This window comes from Capra hircus, chromosome 10 (genome assembly GCF_001704415.2).
Source record: "Capra hircus breed San Clemente chromosome 10, ASM170441v1, whole genome shotgun sequence".
NCBI lineage: Eukaryota > Metazoa > Chordata > Mammalia > Artiodactyla > Bovidae > Capra > Capra hircus.
The window spans coordinates 49,282,847-49,299,887 of record NC_030817.1 but is presented as its reverse complement, the minus strand read 5'-3'; the positions used below and the strand labels follow the sequence as shown (position 1 = coordinate 49,299,887).

Genomic DNA, 17,041 nt, shown 5'->3' with positions numbered 1-17,041 from the left:
ACCATAAAGCTATGTAAATGTAAATAGTATAAACATACCAATTAAAGGATGGTGATTGTCAGACTGAATAAAAAAGCAGCACCCAATGATATGCTATCTACAGACAATCCAATTTAAATATAAAAGATTAAAAGTAAAAGCATGGAGAAAGATACATTATATAAACATTAGTTAAAACTGGTGTGCCTATATTAATATCAAAAAGACTTCAGAAAAAAGAATATTACCAGAGATAAAGAGGGTCATTTTAAAATGTTAATGTCAAAATGTTTTTAGGACCTCATAATCTTAAAGATGTATACATCTAACAATAGAGCTTTAAAATATATGTAGCAAAAAAAAAAAGAACTGAAAAGAGAAATAAGCAAATTCACAGTTATTCTTGGCTACTTCAACACTCCTCTCAGTAATTGATAAAGCATTTATCAATTGATAAAGCAATTACTGAGAGGAGTGTTGAGGATATAGAAAGCTTGAACAGCATTCCCAGTCATCTTGAACAGTGTTCTCAGTCACCTTGACCTTGTTGAACACCTCACCCCAAACACCAGTTTATGTATTCTTTTCAAGAACATATGAAACATTCACCAGAACAGACAATATTCTGAACAATAAAACAAACCTCAAGTAAAAAGATTTGAAGTCATACAAAGTATATGCTCTGACCATAATGGAGTTAAACCAGAAATCAATAACAAAAAGACATCTGGACAATCTGAACTGTTGAGAAAGTCTACAAAATGCTCTTAAACAATTCATGGGTCAAAGAAGTCTTTGACTATTTTTAACTGAACAATTGAGAATCACAATACATCAAAATCTGGGGGAGGCAGCTAAAGCTAGGCTTAGAGGGAATTATAAGTTATACATTCATATTTGAAAGAAGATGGTCCTTTATTTTTTGGCATGTGGGATCTTAGTTCCCTGACCAGGGATTGAATCCTTACCCTCTATGATGGAAACTTTGAGTTTTAACCCCAGTGTGTGTGTCTTAGTCACTCAATCGTGTCCAACTCTTTGCGATCCTATGGATTGTAGCCCACCAGACTCCTCTGTCCGTGGAATTCTCTAGGCAAGAATACTGGAGCAAGTAGCCATTCCCTTCCCTAGGGGATCTTCCCAACCCAAGAATCAAACCCAGGTCTTCTGAATTGCAGGCAGATTCTTTACTGTCTGAACCACCAGGGAAACCCTTTAAAACTCTGACCTCCAGAGAATTCCCAAGAAGGATAGTCTTAAAAATTTAAGTTTTCACCTTATGAAACTATAAAATTAAGAGCAAACTAAGCCCAAAACAAACAGAGAAGAAAATAATGATAGTAAGAGCAGAAAAGAATGGACTTGTAAATTTAAAAAGATAGAAATGATGAAACCAAAATTTGCTCTTTGAAAATATAAATAAAATTGAGTTATAGCTGGTAGAGCTTTCTCCTGTGTGCATAACAGCAATACAATTTCAATAATTTATTCATTTAACAAATATTTATTTATCACTTACTATATGCCAAGTACTATTTTAAATGCTTGGAGAATACCAGTGTTCAATATAACAACAACAACAACAAATTTTTGGAGAGTACTTGGTGAAGTTGTTAGAATAATGGGATTAAATGCAAACAGTAGTTGCATCCTGATTTCAAAATGTTTTGTACTGTACACACCCTATCAATAGTTTCACTTTTGTAATAACTGAGTTTATAAGACTCCCAAAAGACAGAAACATAGTGTTATCCCTACACACACACATTCACTCACACTCACATAAGTCCTCTTTTGCTGTTAGAGAACAACTTGAGTTTAAGGTGAGGTCTGAGACAGTGAGACAGTGCACTAAATCGTGTCCGACTGTTGCAACCCCATGGACTGTAGCCTGCCAGGCTCCCCTGTCTATGGGGTTCTCCAGGTAAGAATACTGGAGTGAGCTGCCATTTCCTTCTCCAGGGTCAGGTCGAAAAGCCTATTAAGATTATCTATTTGCTATTCATCTCTGCATTTCAGTTTGGGAGGTTTCTATTGATATATGTTCTAGCTCACCGATTCTCTTTTCAGTGGTGTCCACTCTACTGATATCCTATTAAAGGCATTCTTCATTGTTACAGTGTATTTGATTTCTACAATTTCCTTTGGATTCTTAAGAGTTTTCATTTCTCTGTTTAAATTACTCTTTCATTTGTATGTTGTCTGCTTTTTCTGTCAGATCCTTTAGTTTATTAATCATGCTGCTGCTGCTGCTAAGTCGCTTCAATCATGTCTGACTCTGTGCGACCCCATAGACAGCAGCCTGCCAGGCTCCCCTGTCCCTGGGATTCTCCAGGCAAGAACACTGGAGTGGGTTGCCATTTCCTTCTCCAATGCATGAAAGTGAAAAGTCAAAGTGAAGTCGCTCAGTCGTGTCGACTCTTCGCGACCCCATGGACTGCAGCCTACCAGGCTCCTCCATCCATGGGATTTTCCAGGCAAGAGTACTGGAGTGGGGTGCCGTTGCCTTATTTTAAATTCTTGTTTAATCCCAAATGTATGTGATGGCTGAGTCTAATTCTGAGGCTTACTTTGCTTTTCAGAGTGTACTTTCCCTTCCCTCTTAACAGTCTACCATTAGCCTTCTAATTTTTTGTTGAAAGCTGGACATGGTATATTGGGTAACAGGGAATGAGGTAAACAGGGCTTTGGAGTGAGGTTTCTTTATTATATGGCTATGAGTTAGACTGTGTTTAATTTTGCTATAGCTGTAGGTTCCAGAGGCTTCAAATTCCTCTCATGTGTTTGTCTCATGTTGTCTTTGGATTCCCTACAAATCCATTGTTAGACAGAGGGAGTGTTTTCATGTATTTGTGAGGAGGATGGCCATCTTCCCATCTTACTCCCCTGCCATCTTCTGTCTCCCAGAGTGAGTGTTTTGGAGGACTTCAGCTGCAGTCAGCTGTTATACACTGGAGCATTGTTGGTGTGGTGATAAAATGTGGGAAAGGGGAAGCATTCTATGATTTTATGATTAAATCTTTCAGTAGAGCTGTGTCCCTGGGCTATGACCTTCACAAATATTTCTTAGATCCCATTTTGTCCACTTAGATGAGACAGGAAGGCTGGAGGAGGCTGGAGGCAGAGAGATATCCTTGCCCCAGGTGAAATAAGGTGCTGGTGAAATCTTTTCCTCTGGAAAGTAGGTCTTTATTGCAGAGGAGGCTCTAGACATATTTCCAGAGGGTTGAATATTAAACTGTGAAATGCTTCTTCTCAATCCCCTGTTGGAGCCATGGGAGGCCATTCTTGGTTTTTCATTGTGAGAACCTGCTGAGATTACTGGAGGCAAAACCTATGGAAGTGTGGGGACTTCTCTCATGCTGCAGTCCCCACTAGTTTCACTGACATTGATTCATACTCAGTCTCTAGAAATCCATAAAAATTAAAATTTAATTATTCCTAATTCATGGCTTCAGGGGCTCCTGGTCCAGATAAGCAGGTCTTGACTGTGACTCTCTGTATTTACCTCTCCAGATTTCAGGGTGGTGGGTTGCCCTTTGACCTCAGCTGTATGATGAATGCAAGAAAAGTCATTAGTTTCAAGTTTACCCAGCTTTATGTGGTAGTCAGGAGGGAAGTGAAAACTTCCAAGTTTTTATATTTTGGAGCTTAAACTACTATTTAAGCAGACATTGCAACACAAGATGGACTTTAATTTGATAACACAGACTAAGCCAAGTTCACAGACTGCTGCTGCTGCTGCTGCTGTCACTTCAGTCGTGTCTGACTCTGTGTGACCCCATAGACGGCAGCCCACTAGGCTCCCCCGTCCCTGGGATTCTCCAGGCAAGAACACTGGAGTGGGTTGCCATTTCCTTTTCCAATGCATGAAAGTGCAAAGTGAAAGTGAAGTCGCTCAGTCGTGTCCGACTCTTCACGACCCTATGGACTGCAGCCCACCAGGCTTCTCCGTCCATGGGATTTTCCAGGCAAGAGTACTGGAGTGGGGTGCTATCGCCTTCTCCGAGTTCACACTCTAACTACCTTAAACTTTTTTTTAATTTTAGTTTTGACAAGATTTCTATAACTGTCATCTCTAAAATCAATGTATTTGACTGATTTCTCTGACCCATTCCTGTTCTTAAGTTCTTCCAGTTAAAATGGACTTCACTGTCTTAACTTGCCAGTAAAATAAACATGACCAACATCCTGCCATTATATATCTACTCTCTTTTTGGTTCCTGGAATGAGATCCATGTGGCCCATGTCTTTATTCCTTCAGGTTACCAGCAGCTTCTGTGGGCCACCCACAGTGGTTATTAATCAGTAATTATGCACCGTGACGGTGCCTCCCATTGGTGAGGACGTAGGCGGTCATCAGCCCTGTACAACATGCAGTGAGGTTGTAATATGTTCTGTGTAAGTAAAGTGCCTTTGGTCTCATGTCTTACAGAGGTGCTTAGTTGCTCAGTTGTGTCCGACTCTTTGTGACCGCAGCGACTGTAGCCCACCAGGTTCCTATGTCCATGAGGATTCTCCAGGCAAGAATGCTGGAGTGGGTTGCCATGCCCTCCTCCCGGGGATCTTCCCAACCCGGGGGTTGAACCCAGATCTCCCTCACTGTCTTACATAGGAGTTTGCCGTATTTCTCAGTAAACAGTTTCTATATTTCAACTTGGTTCCAAATTCCACTAAGCCCACACTTCGTCCCTTGAGGGGAATCTTGGGCTCCTAACAGACTGCAAAGGCTTTGCACCATGATACATTTGGAACTCCCGCCTGCCTCCTTTAAACCTATGGTGTAGCCCTTCTGCCAGCCTCTCAAGAAACTCAGTAGTGAATGGGTACTGCTGCGTCCAATGGGAAGCGGCGACATTGCGCGTAGTCAAGGTTCGGGCGGGCCCTCCTCGGTGGCGGTTGCTGGGAAACCGCGTAGATACCAGAGAGCCCTGCTGGTGTTTAGGTTTGCCGCTGGCGGTTGTAGCCGCCCGAGAGGGAAAAGGGGAGTTTCGTCTGCCCAGATGGTAAGCATGCCGAAACTACTCTGTTGTCTATTGATTTAATTCTAGTTTAGAGCCAGCCTGCTTCTAAAAAAGGATTTGAAGTGCCTAATCTGAGAATTAAGTGGGAAAACCGTATCTCAGAGACCTCAGGTGCTGCTGTTTAAGCGACGCGCGTGCTGGCTGTCGCCCACCTCCGCCCCGCCCTTCATTAGATCTGCCCGGCAAAAAATTTTGCTTCCCACGTTTCTGGAAATTTGGGAGATGTTTAAGAACTGCTGAACAAATGAGTGGAAATAAAGCTCCAGGAGAGAGCGAATGAATAAATAGCGGGTTGACTTATTTAATGTGTATTAGAAAAACGTGAGCAGCTTTTGAACCGCACTTCACGGCCAAGGGGGAAACAGTAGAGGATGGAATGAGGATAGTGGTAGAGAGCTGGGTATGTAGATCTCACCCGCGCGTCTTAGAATTCTAATATGGCTGTTTATTGGCTGAGGAAACTTGAGGCAAGTTGCTTTAACTTTCCATGCCTCATCTATAAGATGGGGAACACAAATAGTACCTGCTTCATTAATACATCTTAAAAAAATTTTTTTGATCTACCACATTGCTTTTTTGTTATGTCTCTGAGTTTGGAGAGGAAGCCAAACGCCTTTCGTTTATTACAGTTTCATTTGTTTCTGGGGCTACATCAATGTATTGTTACAAATTAGATCCTGGAATACCAAAGTATGCTTTTTGTTTGTTTTGTTTTCCCTTCTCCATTTTAGGCTTCCGAAAGGAGAACTTTCAGCTTCAGTGAAAGGCATCAGAAATTAGTAGATATAAACTATTGCAAAAAATTGCATGTCGAGGCACTACAAAGGCTACAGAATCAAACCAGGGACCGAATGGTGCAGAATGAGAATGATGACCGGGCTGAGCGCAAAAGGTTCCTCAGATTATTACAGGATGAACAATTTGAGTTGGATATGGAAGAGGCCATTCAAAAGGTAAGTTTTACTATTCATTCTCACATCATTTTTCTCTTCATTTTCTCTTTGGAAACAATGAAAGCCAACTGTTAATACTGGAATGGAGCAGATAGGATAAACATCAGGCAAAGGATGCCTCCCTGTGAGTCAGCCCAGTGTAGTGGTAAAAAGCTGGGGTTTTGGAGCTAGTGTGCCTTTGAGCCCTGGTACTGGATATGTTAGCTATGGAACCTTGCTTTTACTAAGTAAGTTGCTTTTCCTTTGTCTGCCTCCTTGAGAAAATAAGAATAATAATAGTACCTACATCATAGGATTGTTTTAATAATCAGTTAGTACTATTTTAATAATTAATATAGGCAAAGCTCTTAGAATAGTGCCTGGAAGAGTAAGCACTCAGGATTTTTTTTCCTTAAATGTGAAATCTCTAATTACTGACTTCCATGGTTTAAATCTAGTTCTGTTGCCTTCCATAAAATTCTAAAGACAAAAATTTAAGAACACCTGTTTTGAATTTGCAGATATTAAACATGTATTTTAAGTGGTAGAAAATGAACACATATATTAGCTATGAATTTACTTTGTCAGGAACTTCTCTGGCAGTCCAATGATTTAGACTCCATGCCCCGAATGTAGGGGACATGGATTTGATCCCTGGTTGGGGAACTAGGATGCCACAAAATGCTGCCAAAAAAAAAAGAAAGAAAGAAAGAAAGAATTACAGTGTAATATGTAAGTATGTAACTACTAAAGTTTGGAGGCAGCTTTTGAGTGGAAATTTCTGAATATTTTAAGGGATGAGGGAGGTAGAAAAAGGGAAACCAACAAGAAAATAAGGAGTTCTTATAAATGTGAAAAAGTTATCTAATATTTATGTATTGTTTTAGTGTCTGCTGTATGGTCAACATTTTGTAAGATATCAGTTCAGTTCAGTCGCTCAGTCGTGTCTGACTCTTTGCGACCCCATGAATTGCAGCACGCCAGGCCTCCCTGTCCATCACCAACTCCCGGAGTTCACTCAGACTCGCGTCCATCGAGTCAGCAATGCCATCCAGCCATCTCATCCTCTGTCATCCCCTTCTCCTCCTGCCCCCAATCCCTCCCAGCATCAGAGTCTTTTCCAATGAGTCAACTCTTTGCATGAGGTGGCCAAAGTACTGGAGTTTCAGCTTTAGCATCATTCCCTCCAAAGAAATCCCAGGGCTGATCTTCAGAATGGATTGGTTGGATCTCCTTGCAGTCCAAGGGACTCTCAAGAGTCTTCTCCAATACCACAGTTCAAAACCATCAATTCTTCAGTGCTCAGCCTTCTTCACAGTCCAACTCTCACATCCATACATGACCACTGGAAAAACCATAGCCTTGAGTAGATGGACCTTGGTTGGCAAAGTAACGTCTGCTTTTCAATATGCTGTCTAGGTTGGTCATAACTTTTCTTCCAAGGAGTAAGCGTCTTTTAATTTCATGGCTGCAGTCACCATCTGCAGTGATTTTGGAGCCCCCCAAAATAAAGTCTGACCCCGTTTCCACTGTTTCCCCATCTATTTCCCATGAAGTGATGGGACCAGATGCCATGATCTTCGTTTTCTGAATGTTGAGCTTTAAGCCAACTTTTTCACTCTCCACTTTCACTTTCATCAAGAGGCTTTTTAGTTCCTCTTCACTTTCTGCCATAAGGGTGGTGTCATCTGCATATCTGAGGTTATTGATATTTCTATATTGTAAGATATAGGGAATGGCAAAAACAAGTTTTAAAAGTGGTATTCATCCTTCTGAGTTTAAAATTTCAGAAGCTTAGACATGACTTTTTAACCCTGGGCAAGAATATTCTTAGGGATTAGATTTTTTCCCCCATTCTTTTTATTCTTATTTTTTCTTTAGTTTTTAAGAAAATCCCAGGTATTGTATCAAGTCTCTCTTGCATACTTCAGTATACATCTTATAAAATATGGATTTTTTTAAACATAGCAGCATAATGCCACTATCTTACCTAATAAAATTATCAATAAATAAATTCTAGGCATCATTTAATACCATTCCATAGTCAAATTTCTGATTGTGTTAAAAGACAGATTTTACAGTTCAGTCAAGGTTCATACAGTATATTTGGTTATGTCGGATCCCTCTTAATCTAAAACAGCCCTTCCCTTGTACTTTATTTCTTTAACTTCATGCTTTTAACTTGTTATTAACATGTGTTTAACTTGCTCAGTCAGTTGTTTAATAGGATATCCCGCTTTCTGTATTTATTTGTTTGCTTTCTCAATAGTTCCTTTACTTTGTTCCTCTATCTCTTATTTTTCCTTTAAATGAAAGTTAGCCCTAAAGGCGTAATTAGATTTCAGTTTAGTTGCTCAGTCTTGTCCAACTCTTTGCGACCCCATGGACTGTAACACACCAGGCTTCCCTGTCAATCACCAACTCGTGGAGCTTGCTCAAACTCATCAACCATCTCATAATAGATTTATGTACAACTTTTTGGCAGTCACTCTATGGCGGTGCTATCCTTGATCTTGTAATCCACTGCTGCTGCTGCTGCTAAGTCGCTTCAGTCGTGTCTGACTCTGTGCAACCCCATAGACGGTAGCCTACCAGGCTCCCCTGTCCCTGGGATTCTCCAGGCAAGAACACTGGAGTGGGTTGCCATTTCCTTCTCTGATGCGTGAAAGTGAAAAGTGAAAGTGAAGTCGCTCAGTCGTGTCAGACTCTTAGCGACCCCATGAACTGCAGCCTCCCAGGCTCCTCAGCCCATGGGATTTTCCAGGCAAGAGTACTGGAGTGCGGTGCCATTGCCTTCTCCGCGTAATCCACTAGCTGGTGCTGATGTTGATCAGTGGATTTAGAGAGACAGCCTGGTTCCTCTGTTGTAAAGATCCCCACCAAACTTGAATCTGTGGTTTCACCAATGAATCTTTTTTCTTTATTAGGGGTTGCAAAACACTGATTTTTAAGTTTTGTTGTTTAAAAACAACAACAAAGGGTAATTTGGTACCCTGAAATACAGTTTTTACTTGAAAGGGAGATCAATAGTTAATTATCAGAGTAAGAATTGGTATCCTAGTTACTTCCATTGGTGTATGCCTGTGTTGTTTTTTAAAATTTTGTTTTCTTTAGCTTTGGACTTTTTCTCTTTTTAGAATTATCTCTATGGACTCATGGGTCTCTTTTTAAAGTTATCTCTATGGACTCATGGGTCTTTATATACTTGATTTAATTGTATTTATTTTTCATTTTCATGCTCAAATTGTCTTACCTTTGGCCAGTGGATGCCTTTTTGTTGCTCTGTGTCCTTTTGACAAGACTTCCTTAATCTGTGGTAGCTTCCTTGCTTTTTGTCAGAGCAAAATGTTACAGCCTAGGGATGGTTAATTTTATGCGTCAACTGGACTGGGCCATGGGGTGCCCAGATATTTGGTCAAACATTATTTTGGGTGTTTTTAGATGAGATTAACATTTAAATTAGTAAACTGGGTAAAGCAGATTTTCCCCCTAGTGTGGGTGAGCTTCATCCAATCAGTGAAGGCCTGACTAGAACAAAAAAGCCAAGTGAGAGGAAATTCCTCCTCCCTGATTGCCTTCCAGCTGGATTATTCACATTTTTCCTGTCTTCACGCTTGGACTGAAATATCAGCTCAAGTCTCAAGCCTAAAATCCTTCTGACAGGAGCTACACCACTGGCTCTCTGGCCTTTGAACTTAGACTAAAACTAAGCAACTGGGTGTCCTCATCCAGCTTTCCAACTCACCCTGCAGGTCTTGGGACTTGCCCATTTCCAAAACTGCTTGAGCTGATTCCCTATTATATTGTTCTGTTTCTCTGGAAAACTAATAAAAGGCTCATCTTATAAATTTCTTTATTTGTACCTGGAATTGGCCATTGTACTAAGGAATTCTGTTATTTTTTAGTGGAAATAATATTTAGAGACAAGTTGGGTTTAGATATGCTTATTATTCTTGGGTGTTAGATGTGCTTATTATTGTATTGGTTCCAGGTGTTTTCAGCAGATAGAACTTGGGAATAGGTGTATTTTTAACTTTCTGAGATAAAGTTAGGCTTATGGAATAGTTGCAAAAATAGTATTAAAAAATCCTGTATCCCCTTAACCTGAGTTCCCTTTATATTAATGTCTAACATAATCATAGGACAATTACCAAAATGAAGAAATTAGCCTTGGCACAATACTGTTAACTGAATTGTGAGATTTATTCAGATTTCATCAGTTTTTCCACTGACATCTTTTTGGGTTCCAAGATCACAAGTTTCATTTAGTTGTCAGGTCTCTTTGGTCTCCACCAATCTTAGTCCCCTCCATTCTATCCGAATTCCTCCCTTTTTCTTGCCTTTCCTGACCTTGACTATTTTGAATACTATAGTTTTTTTGTTATGTTAGTTTTTCTGTTGCTGTGTATCAAATTACCACAAACTTTGCAGGTGAAAACAACACTCATTTGTTGCCTCCCAGTTTCTGTTGGTCAGAGGTCCAGATGTGGTGTAGCTGGATTGTCTGCTTGGTCTCTCAAGGCTAAAAGCAAGGTGTTGCTGGGATGCATTTTCATATGGAATTTGGGGCCTCTTCTCAGCTCACTTACTTAGCAGAGTTCGTGTTCTTGTAGTTGTAAGACTGAAGTTTTCATCTCCCAGAGGTTGCTGACATTCCCTGCCACATGACCCTTCTCTACACATGAAGTTTACTTACTTTCTGACACCAGAAGGTATTCCAGACTCAGCCTATTCTTTCCTTGCCTTGGAATCAGCCAGTTCTCCAAGGAGACTTGGTTCTTTTCATTGAAGAATGATATTTAGAAACCAAGGTCTGAATGATAGATGTGCTCATTTTTAGTGTGACACTGTAAGGGGAAAGAACTAGAAAATAACCATACACACACATCTGTGTTTACATTTATATCTGTGTCTATCTGCATGTGTTTATTAATAAAACAAGCCATGAGTCTGTGTTGGTACTGCTGACTCCAGTCTGCCTCTACAGGGGTCACTTTTGTCTTTCCCCTTTTGTTATTTATTTGTAATTGCATTCTCCCAACAAAAAGAAATCTGGCTCTCATTATCTGTAATATATTTACTTATTATTTCAACTTCAGAATACAGATAGTTTCAGAATTGCTAATCTGCACCCTTGTGAACAGCTAATTTACTTACTATATTATAGATTTGGGTACAGTTCTTTGTGTCTTTCTCTTTGTCAAACACTTTTTTACAGTTATTTTGGTCCTCTCCTGCCTTTCTACTTCATTGTGGTTATTTGGTTGATTTTTATTTGTTTTGTGATTGTTTTTAATACAATTAATTTGTTATAGTCAACATTCATTGTTCTCCCCACATCTGATTTTTTTTTTTTTTTAATGTTGAACTAGTTACACATCCTTGGGAAGGTGCAAAGATAATGTGGGAGTACTGTCTACTGGCCCCTGGACAGTTTCTTTCATTGATCACATCTTGTATAACTGTACTGCAATATCAAGTCCTGGAAAGTGGCATTGCTGCATTATGCTTATGTACTTCTGTGTCATTTTATCAAAGGTATACATTTATGCAACCACCACCTCATTCAAGAAACAGCTATTCCATCCCCACAAGACCTCATTCATGATACCCCATTATAGTCACATTCTTCCTTCAGTCCCTACTATGCCAGTAATCACTAATTTGTTCTCCATCTTTATAATTTTGTTATTGCAAGAATGTTATTAAAAAATGCTGTGTAAACAGTCGTGCGTGATTACATATATATATGGAATCATATGTCTGTCACTTTTGAATAGGCTGTTTTTATTCCACATCATACTCTTGAGATTCATTTTTTAAAATATTTATTTTTGATGATTGGTATACAGTATTGGTTTGATTTGTCATACTATTAATCATTGGTGTACGTATGTCCCCTCCTTCTTGAATCTCCCTCCCATCCCCTGCCCATTCCCAACCCTCTAGGTTATTACAGAGCCCCAATTTGAGTTCCCCCAAGTCATACAGCAAATTCCTGTTGGCTACCTATTTACATATGTTAGTGTATATGAATCCATGCTGCTCTCTCCATTTATCCAACCCTCTCCCTCTTCTACCTCACCCTTATCCTTAAGTATGTTCTCTATATCTGCATCTCCAATGTTCTCTAGGTAAGCAGTCTCCAATGCTGCTCTGCTAACAGATTCATCAATACCATCCTTCTAGATTCCATATATATGTGTTAATATATGATATTTGTTTTTCTCTTACTTATGTTACTTCTCTCTGCATAATAGGTTCTAGGTTCATCCACCTCATTAGAACTGACTCAAATGTGTTCCTTTTATGGATGAGTAATATTCCATTATATATATGTGCCATAGCTGCTGCTGCTTTTTTTGGAGTGGGGCACTTTATTTTTTAATGGAAGGATAATTGCTTTACAGAATTTTGTTGTTTTCTGTCAAACATCAACAAGAATCAGCTCTAGGTATACCCATGTCCCTCCTTCTGAACCTCCTCCCATTTCCCTCCACATCCCACCCTTCTAGATTGTCGCAGAGCCCCTGCTGGAGTTCCCTGAGTCATATAGCAAATTCCTGTTGGCTATCCATTTTATATATGGTATTGTAAGTTTCCATGTTACTCTCTCCATACTCTCCCTTCTTCCCTTCCCCCGTGTCCATAGGTCTATTCTCTATGTCTGTTTCCCCATGGCTGTCCTGCAAATAAATTCATCAGTACCATCTTTCTAGATTCCATATGTATGTGTCAGTATATGATGTTTATATTTCTCTTTTTGACTTATTTCACTCTGTATAATAGGCTCTAGGTTTGTCCACCTCATTAGAACTGACTCAAATGTGTTCCTTTTGATGGCTGAGTAATATTCCATCATATATACGTACCACAGCTTCTTTATCCATTCATCTGTCAGTAGACATCTAGGTTGATTCTGTGTTTTGTCTATTGTAAATGGTGCTGCAATGAACATTGGGGAACATGTCTCTTTTTCAGTTTTGGTTTCTTCAGGGTATATGCCTAGAAGTGATATTGCTGGTACATATAGTGGTTTTTGAAAAGTGGAAAGTGAAAGTTGCTCAGTTGTGTCTGACTCTTTGTGACCCTGTGCACTGTACAGTCCATGTGACCTCACGGACTAAGTCTTTGGAACTTTCCAAGCCAGAATACTCGAGTGGGTAGCCTTTCCCTTCTCCAGGGGATCTTCCCAACCCAGGGATCAAACCCATGTCTCCCACATTGCAGGTGGATTCTTTACCAGCTGAGCCACAAGGGAAGCCCAAGAATACTGGAGTGGGTAGCCTGTCCCTTCTCCAGTAGATCTTCCCGACCCAAGAATTGAACTGGAGTCTCCTGCATTGTAGGTGGATTCTTTACCAACTGAGCTATCAGGGAAGCCCTATGGTGGTTTTACTCCTAGTTTTTTAAGGGGTCTCCATACTGTCTATATCACTTTACATTCCCAACAGCAAGTAGGAGGGTTCCGTTTTCTCCACACCCTCTCCAGCACTTGTTTGTGGATTTTTTGATTATGGCCACTCTGTCTGGAGTGAAGTGATATCTCATTGTAGTTTTGATGTGCATTTTGCTAATCATGAGTGATGTTGAACATCTCTTCATATGTTTATTAGCCATCTGTATGTCTTCTTTGGAGAAATGTCTGTTTAGGTCTTTTGCCCACTGTTTGGTTGGGTTGTTTGTTTTTCTGGTATTGAGTTGTATGAGCTACTTGTATATTTTATAAATTAATTCTTTGTAAGTTGTTTCATTTGCTGTTATTTTCTCCCATTCTGAGGGTTATCTTTCCAACTTGTTTATGAAGGTGAAAGCTTTTTCCATGTAAAAGCTTTTAAGTTTAATTAGGTCCATTTATTTATTTTTGTCTTTATATCCATTATTCTAGAAGGTAGATCATAAAGAATCTTGCTATGATTTATGTCATGCAGTGTTCTGCCTATATTTTCTTCTAAGAGTTTTATAGTTTCCGGATCTTACATTTAGGTCTTTAATCTGTTTTGAGTTTATCTTTGTGTATGGTATTAGGAAGTGTTCTAATTTCATTCTTTTGCATGTAGTTGTCCAGTTCTTCCAGCACCACTTATTGAAGAGACTGTCTTTTTCCCCACTGTATATTTTTGCCTCCTTTGTCAAAGATAAGGTGCTCCCATGTGCATGGGTTTATCTCTGGGCTTTCTAGCCTAGTTCATTGGGCTATTCTTCTATTCTTCTTTCTCAAGATTGCTGTGGCTATTTGGGGCCTTTTATATTGTCATACAAATTGTGAAATTTTTTTTTCTAGTTCTGTGATAAATGCCATTGGTAAATTGTTAGGGATTGTGTTGAATTTGTAGATTGCTTTTGGTAGTATAGTCATTTTCACAATATTGATTCTTCCAACCTAGGAGCATGGAATATCCCTCCATCTGTTTATGTCATCTTTGATTTCTTTCATCAGTGCCTTATAGTTTTCTGTATATAGCTCTCTTATCTCCTTAGATAGGTTTATTCCTAGTTATTTTATTCTTTTAGTTGCAATGGTAAATGGGATTGATTCCTTAATTTCTCTTTCTGATTTTTCAGTTGTTAGTATATAGGAATGCAAGTGATTTCTGTGTATTGATTTTGTATCCTGCGACTTTACTAAATTCACTGATTAGTTCCAGTAATTTTGTGATAGTATCTTTAGGGTTTTCTACATACAGTATCATGTCATGTAAATAGAGTTCTACTTCTTCCTTTCCAATCTGGATTCCTTTTATTTCTTTCTTGTCTCAGATTGCTGTGGCTAGGACTTCCAAAACTGTTGAATAATAGTGGCAAGAGTGGGCATCTTTGTCTTGTTCCCGATCTCAGAAGGAATGCTTTCAGTTTCTACCCATTGAGAATAATGTTTGCTCTGGGTTTGTTGAATATGGCCTTTATTAGGCTAAGGTAGATTCCTTGTATGTCCATTTTTTGAAGAGTTTTTATCATAAATGGGTGCTGAATTTTGTCAAAATGTTTTTCTGCTGGAGGTTATCATATGATTTTTGTCTTTTAATTTGTTAATATGGTATATCACATTGATTGATTTGCATATATTGAAGAATCCTTGCATACCTGGGATAAACCTGACTTGATCATGGTCTATGATCTTTTTTATGTTTTGTTAAATTCTTTTTGCTAGAATTTCATTGAGGATTTTTGCATCTATATTCATCAGTGATATTGGCCTGTACTTTTCTTTTTTCATGATATCTTTGTTTGGTTTTGGTATCAGTGATTGTGGCCTTGTAGAATGAGTTTGGAAGTATTCCTTCCTCTTCAATTTTTGGAAGGAGTGTCAGAAAAATAGGCATTAGCTGTCATCTAAATGTTTGATAGAATTCCCCTGTGAAGCTGTCTGGCCCTGGGCTTTTGTTTTTTTGGGAGATTTTAAATCACAGTTTCAATTTCAGTGTTTGTAATTGGCTTGTTCATAATTTCTGTTTCTTCCTGGTTCAGGCTTGGGAGATTGATCATTTCTAAGAATCTGTCCATTTCCTCTAGGTTGTCCCATTTTATTAACATATAGTTGCTCATAGTACTCTCTTATGATCCATTATATTTCTGTGTTGTCTGTTGTAACCTCTCCTTTTTAATTTCTAATTTTGTTGATTTTTCTCCCTTTTTTTTCTTGATAAGTCTGGCTAATGGTTTGTCAATTTTGTTTATCTTCTCAAAGAACCAGCTTTTAGTTTTATTAATCTTTACTATTGTTTCCTTCATATCTTTTTCATTTATTTCTGCTCTGATCTTTATGATTTGTTTCCTTTTGTGACTTTGTGGTTTTTTTTCTTCTTCTTTTTCCAGCTTCTTTAGATATAGAGTAATCTATTTGATGTTTTCTTGTTTCTTGAGATAGGATTGTATTGCTATAAACTTCCCTCTTAGAACTGCTTTTGCTGTATCCCATAGGTTTTGGGTCATCCTGTTTTCATTGTCATTTGTTTCTAGGAATCTTTTGATTTCCCTTCTTATTTCTTTAGTAACCTCTTTGTTATTTAGTAGTGTATCATTTAATAGTCACATGTTTGTGTTTTTTTTGCATTTTTCCCCCCTGTAGTTGGTATCTAGTCTCATAGCGTTATGATCAGAGAAGATGCTTGATATGATTTCAATTTTCTTAGATTTATTGCTGCTTGATTTGTGGCCCAAGATGTGGTCTGTCCTGGAGAATGTTCTATGTGCATTTGAGAAGAAAATGTATTCTTCTGCATTTGGATGGAAAGTCTTGAAGATAGCAATTAGGTCCATTTGGTCTAATGTTTCATTCAAGGTTTGTATTTCTTTATTGATTTTCTATTTTGATGATCTGCCTATTGGTGAAAGTAGGGTGTTAAAGTACCCTACTATTATTGTGTTACTGTCGATTTCCCCTCGTATGTTTGTTAGTATTTGCCTTATGTATTGAGGTGCTCCTGTGTTGGATGCATAAATATTTAAAATTGTTATGTCTTCTTCTTGGATTGATCCCTTGATCATTATGTAGTGTCCTTCTTTATTGCTCATAATATTCTTTATTTTAAAGTCTACTTCACCTGAAATAAGAATTGCCACTCCAGCTTCTTTTTTATTTCCATTTGCATGGAATATCTTTTTTCCATCATTTTACTTTCAGTCTGTATGTGTCTGTAGGTCTGAAGTGGGTCTCTTGTAGGCAGCAAATATATGGGTCTTGTTTTTATATCTATTCAACCAGTCTGTATCGTTTGGTTGGTGCATTTAATCTATTTACATTTAAAGTAATTATTCATATATATGTTCCTGTTGGCATTTTCTTAATTGTTTTGGGTTTGTTTTTGTAGGTCTTTCCTTTTTCTTGTGTTTACTGCCTATATAAGTCCCTTTAGTATTTGTTGTAAAGCTGGTTTGGTGGTACTAAATTCTCAATTTTTGCTTGTCTGTGAAGCTTTAGGTTTCTCCATCCGTTTTGAGTGAGATCCTTGCTGGAATATCTTGGTTGTCGATTTTTTTTTCTTGCAGTACTTTAAATATATCCTGCTATTCCCTTCTGGCCTGCAGAGTTTCTGCTGAAAGATCTCCTGTTAATTGTATGGGTTTTCCATTGTATGTTACTTGTTGCTTTCCTTCACTGCTTTT

At 38.6% G+C, this 17,041-nt stretch overlaps 1 protein-coding gene across 1 annotated transcript in view; it reads left to right on the top strand.

Annotated features, from left to right (window-relative positions):
* Window positions 4,873–17,041, top strand: part of MNS1 (meiosis specific nuclear structural 1) — a 91,339-nt gene continuing 79,170 nt past the window's right edge. Inside the window, exons 1-2 of the mRNA XM_005685728.3 lie at window positions 4,873–4,985; window positions 5,735–5,956. Of these exons, the coding sequence (XP_005685785.1) occupies window positions 4,983–4,985; window positions 5,735–5,956 (225 nt within the window). The 5' untranslated portion in view covers window positions 4,873–4,982. The remainder of the gene's footprint in view (window positions 4,986–5,734; window positions 5,957–17,041) is intronic.